This window comes from Amphiura filiformis, chromosome 20 (genome assembly GCF_039555335.1).
Source record: "Amphiura filiformis chromosome 20, Afil_fr2py, whole genome shotgun sequence".
Lineage (NCBI taxonomy): Eukaryota > Metazoa > Echinodermata > Ophiuroidea > Amphilepidida > Amphiuridae > Amphiura > Amphiura filiformis.
Genome location: NC_092647.1, coordinates 39,867,385 through 39,882,707, shown reverse-complemented (window position 1 = coordinate 39,882,707; position 15,323 = coordinate 39,867,385). Strand labels below are relative to the sequence as shown.

The 15,323-nt window shown below is 35.1% G+C and overlaps 1 protein-coding gene across 3 annotated transcripts in view; it reads left to right on the top strand.

Annotated features, from left to right (window-relative positions):
* Positions 1 to 15,323, top strand: part of LOC140142910 (aminopeptidase N-like) — a 148,293-nt gene that overhangs the window by 72,704 nt on the left and 60,266 nt on the right. The window contains exon 1 of one of the 3 annotated variants that reach the window (XM_072164937.1): positions 2,141 to 2,259. The exons of the other annotated variants lie outside the window; for them this stretch is intronic. Coding sequence (XP_072021038.1) covers positions 2,166 to 2,259 — 94 coding nt within the window. The 5' untranslated portion in view covers positions 2,141 to 2,165. Of the gene's footprint in view, positions 1 to 2,140; positions 2,260 to 15,323 lie in introns of those variants that run through there. 3 annotated transcript variants of the gene reach the window in all.

The following is a 15,323-nucleotide window of genomic DNA, read 5'->3' as shown; positions in this document are numbered from 1 at the left end:
ACGTGTTTGTTGCGAGTTCGTTTTCTGAATAAAAAATTAAGGATCAATTTAGGTACATAACAATTCCGTAATTATTACCAATGTGTAACAGTGAAAATGCACATAAAATGAGGGTTTTACTACCTCACGACGATATATCGTAATATTATATAGCTTTATAGCGTTTGAAAATCTTAAAAGTTAAAGGTTATTGGTCAGATTTGTCAATCATATTGGTTTTTTTTACATTAAGTCCCACCATTAGCACAAGCTGTTTCCAAAGTTTTGGTCAATATATCCATAGGAATAGTATAATGCTTCTGGTGGTAGTTACCACTTTGTACCACGTTTTTGTACACACCATCTAAACGAAATATATCACGCGCGTTAAGATATACTAAGCCTTTCAGAAAAGAAACACATGAGGCAGTCGATCAGGTCACAGACCTTTATTAGTTACTAGAGGTAATAGGGATCGAAGTGGTGCACTCGTGTTAAAATAGTAATACATGAAGTGACAATAAACGATAAGGTAAACATTAAAATATTCTAAAATTCACCAATTTTGTCCCTTATGCAACTGATATAAACATATTTGCGGTTTCACGTATTATTAAAATTTCTTGCCCAAACATGCCAAATGATTATGCAAATGATCCGGGCGTATTACTTAACTTAAGTGCATTTATGATCATTGTTTCAATAGATATGTTACCTTAATGTTAAGATGTCGTGAAAACGCCACAGGCTGAACATTTGGTCTAACAACTATGTCAAAATGTCAAAAGGTTCATATGTTTTCAGGTTAAACCGTTAGCCTTTATTTTATGAGAAAATTATTTCGATTTTGGATTACTCATGTTTTCAAGAATCTGCATACGTTAAAATAAATCTTAGGCGAGTGTATTGTAAGTTTGAACTATCATAAAACTGTATATTGTGCAATTCTCTTTTCTTGTTTCTCGTATTGCTATAGCACTCAACAAACACCCATTATCATTACTATGTTTGCTGTCTTCTCTGCTTTTAGGCATGCCTAAGAACAAACACTACACATATAATTCTAATTGTGTTTCTTCAGGAAAGACAATAAAAAATAGTCAGATATGATATAGAATAAACCATAAAAAGCTCACTAACGATAGCTGAGTTGAATCGTTATTGCAGCACTTCAACTGATGCCTGTATCCGCAGTAAATAAATGACTGTAATATTTCAAATGTGTATATGACACCGATGATGACTGTAACCAATATGATACACTTCCTTATTATGAACAGGCAAACTTACGAATATGAGAGAATGAGGAAAAAGTGTAATAAATTCGCGATGAGAACCGTGCCATTTATTATTAATGCTTAAAGCTTATTGCTGGAAACGAACGAGAATTAACGTGAAATTCGAGCCCGAGTTTTGGGCTTAAGCATAGACTTAAGGATGTTAGGAGTGAGAGAGAGCTCTCAGTCACTTTACTGCCACGATTTAGGTCTCATCTAAGACGTGCAAAGGGTAAGAGAGCGAGTGAACTGGGGCTGTATTATTAGCATGGGAAACATCAAGAGGCCTGTGCAACTCATCGACAAATCTTCCATCTGTTTTGAGAACATAATCATGATAATAGTAAATGAGGTGAATTTGTTTGGCGAGGTAACTAAACTTGCTTTGTATTGAAACATCTGCTAGCAAAGTTGCACGCTACTTGTCATTGCTTATTTTACCTGCTGACTGGGGACATATTCGGTTCAATTTTGCCAGTGGACAATTCAAAGAGTTGCACGTACGTTCTGACGAGATCAGGTCAAGGAAAACTCGGGGAATTCCCTCAATGCATTGGATTAGAATGTATAGTTGCTTATGTTTATTGGATGGAATATACTGGTCGGAATGAACGTATCATAATAGCTTATCAAATGGTCAAATGAGCGCCCTATTAATATTGGAAGTGGATTTTTCTTCTCGCATGGATTTCTGTCGTATACCTTAAGTGAAATGTAAACCGATGAATATTGGCTCGCTAGACCGCAGTGGATTATTTTATCCATCTGACGCAACTGAGAGCTCACGCGCCACATTTAATAGCAATTTCATAAAAATAGCTAATATATTTGGTAAAACAAAGTAAATACGATAATGAAAATCATTGTCCGAATTTAACCAATACTGGAATACAAGTGACTACTTTTTCTATGGAGAACAACGGCGAGCTTGCTTTGAGAACTTCTGGGATGGGCAAGATGAATTGTGAGGGTAACAACGTGGGCAATAGCCCCACCGGTTACGGTAAGTTACAGAAGTTCGATCAACTTTTTTGTTTCGGTGCATAACGCACTATATATGTTGTAACCAAGTAACTGCACATGGGATGTTTGTGTTTTTGAATGTCACTAAACATGAGACGAATTGTTTTTTATATTTTCTTTAGAAACACGAACAGTAAGTGCACATCTGCATCAACACTCTACATGGCATTTTTCGCTTTTTGGTTTGCTGCTAATCCAGAGTACATCCTAGATGTTATGGAAATTCACATTTTGGCATTGGGACAAGCATATACAAATAAAAAGTGATAATAAACCGAACATTTATCAACCGTGAAACCTTTAAATTATATTAAAGATAAAATTGAACAAGTAACATATTTTTGTTTTGTGTCATCTTTAATCTGGTTACACATTCAGCGGATAATAAAAGTAATCCTCTATTCTTCCATGATGCCCAGGGAGGACAAAATTATTCTAGCTAGGATGACTCAACGTATACATACATGATGTCGTTATTTTCGGCATATTTCTGACAATCGAGTCTTCAAATCAAATCAAAGACTTGGAACAAGTCTAAGCATTCAAAATCTTGAGTATTGCCGACATTTTGTTCTAATTTTTACTTGATTATGTTAGTTTAACGTCTTTCCCAAACATTAGAATGCATGAATTGAAATTAGACTTCGTACAAGTCTTCACAATTGTTTGATGTGATCATGTATTAATTTTTCTAACAAAACATTATAATAAAGGTTCAATTCTACCTGGACAATACCAACAGCTATCACACTAATAATCACACATATTCCCAGCAAACACAAAACGTTTTTAAAACGTTTTTAACAGGTTATATTTTTGATTTTTGGTTTTGGTAAAATCGTTTTAAGAAAGGTCATGTAAACGTTTTGAAACGTTTTGTATGAAAATACGTTGCAAAAATATTTTCAAAATGTTATTGTAAAATGTTTTTGCAAACATTTTTTGCCAACTATTTTGTCAACACTAAAATAACATTATGTTAGAACATTTGCAGTAAGTTATCAAAACAAAAAACAGTTTTTAATGTTATGAAAATGTTTAATAACCTTTATATATACCCATTATATAACCCGAGATTTAAACTTTTTCTAACTATTTGCGAATGATGTAGAAAATGTTTTGTGTTTGTTGGGATATTAAGCTATTCTTACATAGATTATTGGTTCTATATAAAATTATTCATCTTGTTATGCTTTTTTGAGGTAATTTTTTGAATTGGACAAATAATATGACTTATTCCTTACATTTCATGATAAAAAGTTTTGTGAAAATTTCCTTGCCATTAGTAAACCTGATTTTTTTCTGATGTTCTAATACCATTATACAAGTGTCTTCCCCTTGTAAAGATACAAACATGATTTAAGATAAATAGCGCCATCACTGTTCAACTTTTCTTAAAAATGACTCAGTTTTACAAGCCACCAAACAACCGTGTATTTAGACTTGTTTACCAAATCGTTCACATGAACACCCTTTTTGCCCTTAATTAATACATTTGGCTAAATAGTGAAATATAACATTTATTGGTAGTTTGTACTAAATGAATAATTAGGATTGAGCATTTTGGCGGAAGATGATAATATTGTTTTAATCTAAAAAAGTACAGTTGTATTTTATGGAATGTGGAGTAGTATCGTAGTGTACAGGTTGTAACAAAAATATACAATTTAGAAAATAGTATTAGGCAAACATATTACTTAAGTTTGTTTCAATAAAATCGGTGGTCTACAATCGAAGATTTCTGCGAAGGTTTTTAAACTGATAGTAAACTGATAGTTATTATATTCGGTGCCAACTTTCACACAACCAATAAATAAACACACCATAATTAGAACACGTATCCTCATTACGGATTCTACAGTATGCGAGAGTCATTGTAAGGGCTCAGCTGCGCTAAGTGACCGTTAAATTCGAAGCCCTCGAGAGGTATGCATATCCTAATGAACCAAAAACTGTTCCTCAATGGCAAGTTTGGATTATCGTCATTTAAGTTACCAGTTTATTTATATGTGTAGATCAACATTTTTGCAGTGTACTTTTTGTACCAAACACAGTCAAACCCTATAGTCCAGTTTATGTGTGTAAAATCATTTTGGGGTAATGAAACCATTAGGTTGTTTGAGGTTAAATACCACTACATAGAGATGGGCAATGCACTAAAAAGAGACGGACTATTTTCTTGAAAAAGGTACTTAAAAAGCACTGAAAAATACTTAGCTGGATAGTCAAACATTTGCAAAGTAACATGCAGAAATGACATATCTTCTACCGTTATTTTAAAGTGTTGATGAAAAGATCCGCTGCACATTGGATTTGTACACCCATGAGCCAGTGTGCGCCTAACTTGTCCCAAAAAGGAAGGCGCACTGTAAAATTGTAGTCTCTACACTTCAGTTGTATAAAACAAAAACGTCTCAGATCATCATATGTGACCATCCACCACAACTGAGCCCGGATGTCTCCAGTCCCACTATTGAGATATGCTCCATTGAACTTAACAATAAGCAATAGGAAACAAAGGATTTATTGACTGTTTTATTGATGTTTCACTATTTAAATGTCAAGTACTATAGACATGATATACATAATTTTAAAGCTAATTTCAAGCAGAATATTTTGGTTGAATATCTCAAAAATGATGATTGGCGACTTCAGGGCTCAGTTGTGCTGGATGGTCACATATGTTGAAATTTTGGTCATTTTGGGATTTAACCTTTACTCTATGATAACAATTTCTTTTCACTGTGAGAGTTCCATGTATGAAAAAACGGTACTTGAAATTACCTATTTTTCCAATTTGAAAATTGTGTTATAAAGAATTAGTGGTATTGAACTTTGAACTGTGGATCAATACGCGGTTATGATCGCTTGTATTGCTCGACTGCGATTTCTTACATAAAGGAGTAACCCAAAAGTTGCCCTTAAAATAAGTTTCATCTTTGGAAGCCTGTACCTCCTTTATAAAGGGATAGAGAGGTCTGAAACCTTGTATACACACTAATTGCATACCCAAGTTGTCAAAACAAGTAAAACAAAATGTCTGTAGTTGCACGTCGTGTCAAGGGGTCATTAAATATGCAAAAACAAAATAATGTTTTTCAAACTGACAAGTTTAGCCCTCCCCCCACCCTAAATTCATATTTCTTGTCAGATTAATTGCTTTTTTGTAGTAACTGATATATATAGGATAAATCCAATGCATATCCAAAAAATGGAGGTCACAATTCATTTACATTTCGATCAGCACCCTCACGAAGATGAAATTTATTGCAAATTACACATTTTCATGGGCCCAAAGTCAATGTGGTCCACCTTCAAAATTGATAAAACATCACTTTTATATCACAACTAGTCTTATATTACAACAGTCACAGTAATGTTATAGGTTGTCTTCATATAAAACGACACGCAGCATCCAAAGTTGAACATTTTCTTGTGATCGTATGTACTGCAAAGGTGTCGAATTCGGAAGGCTTGACCGTCAAATAGGCACCAGTATTGAAAATAAATGATTAGATGCGTAGTTATTGGTCCTATTTACCTATGTCCACAGCAATTTGTACAACGATGAACGCTACGTGTGTTTAGCATGCAAGTAGATAGCTATAGGCTATACATTAAAAATGGTTTGATTGAAATAACAAATTTCTAAATTTTAAAATCTATGTGAACATTTGGTGAAAGAGAAAGCAACACTCTATCATTAGCTTAATTTGTATTCAGGATGTCCAAGATTTCAGAATAAATATAGTAAAGTTGAGTCTAGATCCTTTCGACTCACCTTGTACCCACAGTACCAACCAACTTATCAACGATGTGTGTCATTTCAACAAGCAGCATATGAATTAATAATTAAACCTTAGTAGCAAGGTATATAGACAAGTCAATCACATTTTGCCTTTGGTTGAATTTCTAGTACAACCAGAAAAGCTTGAGAAGAGCTTGATATTTTTCATACAGGTCTGAATAAAAGTAAATTTATGTAACCTGTTATATATCCATCATATTTTTAAATTAAATGGGAGGGAATTTATAGAGCAGGTGCAGTAGCTAACAGGTAACTACGATGAGATATCCTGTGTTAAAGGTACACGTCTACAGAATAATAGCAATTTATTGAGTCTGACCATATTTAGCAACATATTCATTATTTTTCACATTTAGCGCTACTTTGTCATGTTTGTCAAATATTGAATTAAAACAAGAATCTAAGCTTAAAGGAAATCTGTACCATAAACTAATCAATGGCTAATATAGTTATATACCCCTAAATTAAACATACCAGACGGTCTATATGAATTTCGGAATATTCCTAACAAAGAAAAAGCACTTTTAATCCTTCGTTTCTGCGATTCATGGAAGCCGCCATGATAGCTGCTTGCGAATCCTTTCTGCCACAAGCGGTAGTGTAACCTTTCACACAGACCCTCGGCTACCTTCGGCGAGCGTGTGTTGCTGTATGGCATTCGCGACCCTCACAGCGAATTTTGGTTTTAGTGCTGTTTTTACACTTTTCGTTCTCAAAAGACATTGTTGATCATAAATATTACTTAAAATACATTTTTGTATGTTCTTCTGTAGTTTTATGGGTAAAAATTGTCGCGTTTTCTTTTGAACGAATGTTGAATCTGAATGTTGGTAGTATTCGCTTCGTGTCAACAAAGTTCACGAGGGACGAGGCTTGTGGCACGGATTTCGCTGGTTTCAAAATCGGGGTGCCGTTACAGCGTAATAAAAACACATCGGGTATCAATATGGCAGCCACCATGGATTGCAAACTTACCGCTGATCGTCGTAAAGAATTAAGAATTTCTCCTTTATTTGGACGTATATAAGCTTGGGACTTTCACTGTTTGTTGTTTTTATTATTATTGCAACTATATAGCCATTGATTGATTAGTTTATGGTACAGATCATGATGCAGTCATGTCTACAGTAGAATTCATCTCGACCTTTGCAGGACTTAAACCCCATTAAAAGCTATTAAACCAAGATAACACTCATTGAAGCAGCTCAACTGATTAAATCAGATCTTCTCTGGTTGTGCACAAGTGTCTGTTTTCAATGTGCGACATCGCAATAAAGCTGGTATTATAGCTTCAGTTGGGTAACCGATTATAAAGGAAACGAAAGGAAACAATGGTATGTGCAGCTTTGTTCACGAAATGAGACAAAGACCTGCTTTTTGTTAACCAGCATTCTTCAAAATGAGCAACATAATGATTGTTGACTTAACACGGTTTGGAAATAATTTCTTTATATTTTTGGTGTTATCTGTCGTTTACATATCCTTCCTAAAACACAAAAGTGCGACCCTCTCCAAACATCTAAATTAGCTAAAAATTTAGGACATGTTACAAAACTACATTTTCTAGAACCTATTTAGAATAGTTTAAATGTAGCTTTTACCGTTTTTTGTGGCATCCTTCAGAAGTGAGCGGTCCGATACCAATATTTTCGGTCAAATCTCCATTCAATTAACACGGGGAGTTGGCTAGCTATGCCTTGCCCTCACTCATATTTTACAAAAGTGCGACCATTTCTGAACATCTAACCTAGCTGTAATTAGGTCATGTTAGAGAAATATATTTGCTAGAAGTTTTGGAGAATAAATAAAATATTGGCTGGTTATTTTTCACACAGTGATGTTAACTAGGCAAGTGTCCATTCTTCCAACATGCATCATTTGTAAAGGTCACGCGTCAATGGTGAGAGCACTGTGTATTGTGTATAGGAAAACGGACAGTAACAGTAGTCTGACCATATTTAGCAACATATTCATTATTTTTCACATTTATCGCTACTTTGTCATGTTTGTCAAATATTGAATTAAAACAATAATCTAAGCTTAAAGGAAATCTGTACCATAAACTAATCAATGGCTAAATATAGTTATATACCCCTAAATTAAACATACCAGACGGTCTATATGAATTTCGGAATATTCCTAACAAAGAAAAAGCACTTTTAATCCTTCGTTTCTGCGATTCATGGAAGCCGCCATGATAGCTGCTTGCGAATCCTTTCTGCCACAAGCGGTAGTGTAACCTTTCACACAGACCCTCGGCTACCTTCGGCGAGCGTGTGTTGCTGCATTGCATTCGCGACCCTCACAGCGAATTTTGGTTTTAGTGCTGTTTTTACACTTTTCGTTCTCAAAAGACATTGTTGATCATAAATATTACTTAAAATACATTTTTGTATGTTCTTCTGTAGTTTTATGGGTAAAAATTGTCGCGTTTTCTTTTGAACGAATGTTGAATCTGAACTTTGGTAGTATTCGCTTCGTGTCACCAAAGTTCACGAGGGACGAGGCTTGTGGCACGGAATAAAAACACATCGGGTATCAATATGGCAGCCACCATGGATTGCAAACTTACCGCTGATCGTCGCAAAGAATTAAGAATTTCTCCTTTATTTGGACGTATATAAGCTTGGGACTTTCACTGTTTGTTGTTTTTATTATTATTGCAACTATATAGCCATTGATTGATTAGTTTATGGTACAGATCATGATGCAGTCATGTCTACAGTAGAATTCATCTCGACCTTTGCAGGACTTAAACCCCATTAAAAGCTATTAAACCAAGATAACACTCATTGAAGCAGCTCAACTGATTAAATCAGATCTTCTCTGGTTGTGCACAAGTGTCTGTTTTCAATGTGCGACATCGCAATAAAGCTGGTATTATAGCTTCAGTTGGGTAACCGATTATAAAGGAAACGAAAGGAAACAATGGTATGTGTAGCTTTGTTCACGAAATGAGACAAAGACCTGCTTTTTGTTAACCAGCATTCTTCAAAATGAGCAACATAATGATTGTTGACTTAACACGGTTTGGAAATAATTTCTTCATATTTTTGGTGTTATCTGTCGTTTACATATCCTTCCTAAAACACAAAAGTGCGACCCTCTCCAAACATCTAAATTAGCTAAAAATTTAGGACATGTTACAAAACTATATTTTCTAGAACCTATTTAGAATAGTTTAAATGTAGCTTTTACCGTTTTTTTGTGGCACCCTTCAGAAGTGAGCGGTCCGATACCAATATTTTCGGTCAAATCTCCATTCAATTAACACGGGGAGTTGGCTAGCTATGCCTTGCCCTCACTCATATTTTACAAAAGTGCGACCATTTCTGAACATCTAACCTAGCTGTAATTTTAGGTCATGTTAGAGAAATATATTTGCTAGAAGTTTTGGAGAATAAATAAAATATTGGCTGGTTATTTTTCACACAGTGATGTTAACTAGGCAAGTGTCCATTCTTCCAACATGCATCATTTGTAAAGGTCACGCGTCAATGGTGAGAGCACTGTGTGTTGTGTATAGGAAAACGGACAGTAACTGCAGTATGTTTCCTTTAAACAGACAGTAGCAGTTTGTTCGACGCACAACACGGCGAGCGTGGATGTTACTAATATTTACGCTGGAACAATTTTGCGGACTTTTACGCATTTTGCGGACAATTGTGAGATGTTAGTGACCTCGATTTTGCGTTCGCGTTTTTACAAATAATAAAATAGGCCTGGATCATCACATCGCGTCTTTTCACGAGGCCATGGATGTATTGCAAAGGCCGACATTTGTAAATAATGTCTTTAAGGAAAGCAATATTATGAAACCTCAAGAGAGCTATTACGGAAGTTACCACTATGTCATAAAATAGGACCATATTGTCCCAACACATTCAGGGTACATTTTCTGATATCAAACTGTCTGATGCTCTCTGTAAACATACTTCTCTCGTCCTAGATGTTATGCAATATCGTTATTGAGACGCGCGAAATAAGAGATTATTTCAGGATATGGATGATAGGTCAGAATTTGGTCGGTAGTTTGAAATGTATGTGGTATGGGTAGTAATGCTTATAGTGATTTCTTCAACAAATAAATATCATAGTGGGCAAAGAAAAATTGTTGATTTTGTCCCAACCGAAACTCACTTTGCTCCCTCTGGTGCCGCCACTCTGCTTCTGATAGCTTAAATTAGAGTTTCATATGCTTAATTTAAATTATCCTTGATCTTTCTTGATTTTGATCAAACAATCTGGGGTTTTTTTTTTTAACATGCCCCTAAAATTTCACGTCGAGTGATAATTACTGTTTCCTTGTTTCCTCATTTTAGGGAACATGTCGTCGGATCACCTATACTATTTTGTTATCTTACCGGTATCTTGATTGTGTCATGTTATTTTGGACGTCTAACTAACTCCATTATTGTTCATCTTTTTGCCACTTAATATCCCACTTCAATATCACTCCAAATCAGAACTATCAACGTGATAAATGAACGATATTTTTAATGTAATCTGGAAGATGAGCTATGTAAACACGGCAAATACAATGGCAGCACTGATCATTCGCCAAGTATTACAATCGTAGTTTTCTAAGGTCATCGCTTGGTGATTAATTGGTTTGTGTGTGTATATGTGTATATGTCTCGACCCGAAGGTCTTGGGTTCGCCTCATGTTCATATTTCCTGAGATCATTTAATATGTTTATATTATAAACAACACCTATCGTGAATCAAACACCAGAAATAAAGCTTTATAAAGTAACCTTAAGATTCAAACCTTTTAACACAGGTCGAATGTAGGCTATTGTCCTCTTAGGGGAGCGTTTAATACGACGTTTCAGTATCTTTGACTTTGCGAAATCGATTCTTTAGAATATTATGCTATCTTTAGATATATAAATCCGAATACGTTATATATTAGCTGTAATTACATTTTGCCAAAAAAAATGTTTGTTTCGTATGAAACCAAAAACAAAAGAAATAATCAAACAGACAGACAAGCAATAAAATGTACATATCAAACGATGCGGAGACGAGTATGCTGTCCTATAAGCACAGTGGCATTAAATAACATCGTTATTAAAGACATAACACATTACTTCCATTTCATCTAACAGTACGCAACAACGAGAGCATTGCGTTCAAAATCTAATATGTATTGCTAGTATTACTTTTTGAAATCATCCCGGAGGAAAACAAAACAAACTATAAACATGATACAAGTGAAATAGTTCTATTTTATGTGTTAATATTGCATAGCTTGATATAGGGCACCTGCTGGAAAGCTGGGATCAAAGTTCCGTCGCCAGCGATAGCGAATGCCTATTGTCCAATTAATGAATCTTTACTTCACGAACTAATATGTACAATCATTGTCCCTGAAAGCACACATCGCCAGCGATATATTCAACATGATAAAAGTATGCCTATGGTATTATGGTTGAATCACCGCCTAGTGGTTCACCCGTCATATGAAGTAGAATCATTAAACATTCATAAATGGTAGGATTTTATTACCTGCTCTAAATAATGTATGATGAATGTGACATGATATTTCAATTAAAGCAACTCACATTTTCATGCTGAAATAAAGAGGTATACGGTATTATTCTAGTCAACGACATAATCAATGTTTTATTTCGCTATATTAAAGTTAGTATTAATGATGACCTTCAACCTCGGGACAGACGGATAAGATCATTTCGCGGTATATGATCCTCTTTGTTAAAGCCATATCACTGTTAAAACAAATATATATAGACAATACCTCATGTCCATGTAAAACTAACCTCAGTAGACCCAAGGACAACAAAACACTAACCAGTTTGCAATGAATTTCTATTATTCTGCAGACGTGTACCTTTGATACAATGTATCTGCATTTTACCTGTTAGCTACTGCACCTGCTCTGTAAATATCCCCCATTTAAGGGCTGAGGTATGAACGTTTGGACAGTAATTTTTGTGGGACATGAGAGCACATCAGGCAGATCGAATTGCATTCTGAATACGAAGAATGTCCTTCTGATATCAAATAATTTTTACCTTTTGAAATTCCCGATATAATACACATTTTATGGCAAATTAATAAAAAATGACATTTTGACATTTTTGATATTTATCTGTCCTCGAAGTAAATCTAAATCTAATGATATGTACTTAAATTGTATGTAGATGAAAAGCCGACGAACAATTGAAAATTTTGACCTTTCGTATTGAATATATGGATTTTCCACCAAAAAACCAAAAAAATGTAGGTCTTTTGGGGAAAAAATGAATTTCTTTAATAAATTATAAAGGTCAAAATTTTCAATTGATCGTCGGCTTTTCATCACAGCTACATACACTTTTTAAAGTCTAATAACATGTGCTTAAAGTGCATATCATTAGATTTGGAAAGGTTACTTCGAGGACTGTTAAGTATCCAAAATTTAAAAATATATACAATTTTAATAATTTGTCATAAAATTTGCATTACGGTATATCGCAAAATTCTACAAATCTAAATTATTTGATATCAGAAGGACATTTGATATGTCTGATGTGCTCTCCCACAAAAATACTGACGAAACGTTCATACCAGAGCCCTTAATCAAAGGCAAATATAAGATTGACTTGTCTATTTAGCTTCCTATTATTAATTCATATGTTGCTCTTTGAAATGACACACATCGTTGTACTTACAGGGCGAGTCAAAATGATGTGCACCCAACTTAATTAGTGGTTATTTTCAGAAATCCTGAATAAAAATTGCGCCTATGGTTGCCTCCTATACTTAAATTTTGAATTTTAGAAATTGATTATATTGAATATGCAGAGGCCATGATGAAAAAAATGTAAATCAGCGTGCAACTTTGTTTTCGGGTTCTCTTTTTGAAACGTTCTTTTCTTTGCTAACTGTTAATGTACATTCAGAAAACTGTTACATATTATTATTATAACATACATCATGCCAGTCTGGGTTTCCTGTTGGGTACAGACCACATTTACCACATTTATGAATACAGTCGCAGATTAAAGAAAATGTGAAAAACCAGTGGGGGGCGGGGTTTCAAGCTTCCCCGGCACAAAAAAACTGAGAAGAAGAGCAAAAAATTGGGAAGGGGAAAAGGGAAGGAGAGAAAAGAGGGAAGAGAAAGGGAAAGAAGAGGAAAAGAGGGAAGAAAGAGGGAAGAAGAAAAAGGGGAAAGAAGAAAAGAAAAAGACGGAAGAAATAAGGGAAGGGAGAAGGGGAAGGGGGAAGAGAAAAGGGAAAGAAAGAGGGAAGAAGATCTATACTACTTTCATTGTGAAATTTGTACTCTGAAAATTTTTTAGCTTCTAATATGCCAAAAACCATGAGCTTGCGCCCCTTGACCCCCGCCGCGGCTTTGCCCCTGGACCCCACCAGGGGCCCTAAGGCGGGCCCCTGGACCCCACCCGTTTAACGCTTCGCGGCAAGGCGCTCGCACATAAATACTACCACTTTTGATCAGAAATTGGTAAATTTTTCAATCTTGCCCCCCTCCCGGAAGGTCAGGTCTGGTTATGTTAAGATAAAGTTGCCTTTCCGAAGTTCAATCTGATAGCTACAAAAAGCTGAGAAAATTCATCTTATTAGTGATGTTTGAAAATAGCATACATCAGTGCTTTAAAATGGTGTCAACTTCAGCACATCCTTGATAGGTCACTTCATGGTCACAGAAAGCGATCGGTAGACGAAAATACGAAAGCAAAATGCACCAGCTTTGTTGCTTTCACAATTGAAGTATTGCTTGATGTTGCTGACGGCCGTTCCGTTCTCACTCGTAGAGTTATAATAAAGCATGCAATAAATGACACTCTCTTTTCAGTCTTTGAAAAGTAAGCAGAAAAGCAAATTTGGTAAAAAGTCTCGTGCATTATAGAATGTATTGACATGAATGAACATTTGCTGCAAAATAATAACCTCGTATGATATATAATTTGTAGCTTGAGATACAGAAATTGAAAGTAGAATGAAAATGTATTGTTATTGCAAGAAATATAGAAGTATTCTCAGAACTGGGCATATTTGTACTTGCGATCGGGGAAATGTTGACTCTCGGGGAGAATTTATGACGGAAATGGTCACAAATGGTAAAATTTTTTAACAAAATTCCTACATTTTAAAAGTATCATCGCGGTTAGCATCTCACAGGGGAGGAGTAAGGTGTCCCTTTTGGCTACGTTATTTGCTGTCGTAGTGCACGTTAGAATATGACCGTTGCTAGGTCAACTGGATCACGCTTTATTTGTTACGAACCACTGATTGAAATGACCACAACACAAAGCCTATGGCATATCAAAATTCGGAACAGGTATATAAGCCCAGGCTTGGAGCAGTAACCAATGGTTACTAACGTGCACTACGACAGCGAATTGGTGTGATGCATTTTTGTTTGTATACATGTATTAACGTTTTTCATAATGATAAGGTTGTTTTGTTATTGGGAAAATCCTTTAGTTTCAAGGTCATTTGACTTTCTTTGTATTTTTTTGTTGTTACTACAAGATTACTTTATCGATTACCAGTGTACTTCGGTTATATATATAAATGCGCTTTTATAAATACGCACGTGACCACCTCCGCGCTGCCATAACAGCTTTAGGCAGTAAGTCTCGACGCGACCTTCTACATAGCGAGTGGTCTTTCTCTACATTTGAATGCAAAGGCGGAACAACATGGGACTGCTGTGCAGCAAAATTGTCTATTTTGTTCAACTTTGTGATTATATTGCAAACGTTTCCGTCGTTGAATATTTTTTCCCGTCGTCAAATACTTTCAAAATGTTGTTTTTGATAACATATTACCAATTCGGAAATGTAAAATAATTTGAAAACGTCGAGAGCGTCATTACGTAAGTTGCCACGATTTACAATTCTCACTCCAACACATTCAGAGCTGGATTTCCACATCAAAGTTGGGCTCTAGTGTTGGAGACCAGAGCTGGATTTCCATATCAAACTGTCTGATGTTTAGTAAACATATTTGAAGAGTTCGTTTCCAATAGCTGCCTTGTGTCACATTTTTATGGTATATTTTAAGATTTTAAAAGTTTAAATGACATTTAACGATTGCAATGTGTATTATTTTCAAAATCATTTAAAATATTCTCCAATGCAAAGTTTTAAAATGGCTGCCATTGGATTTAGCTCCTTTTGGAACAAAAAAAAGTATTTTATATTTATTGTTTTATTCGTCGCACGGGGGAGGTTAAAGAGATTTGCAATTATTTTTTTTAA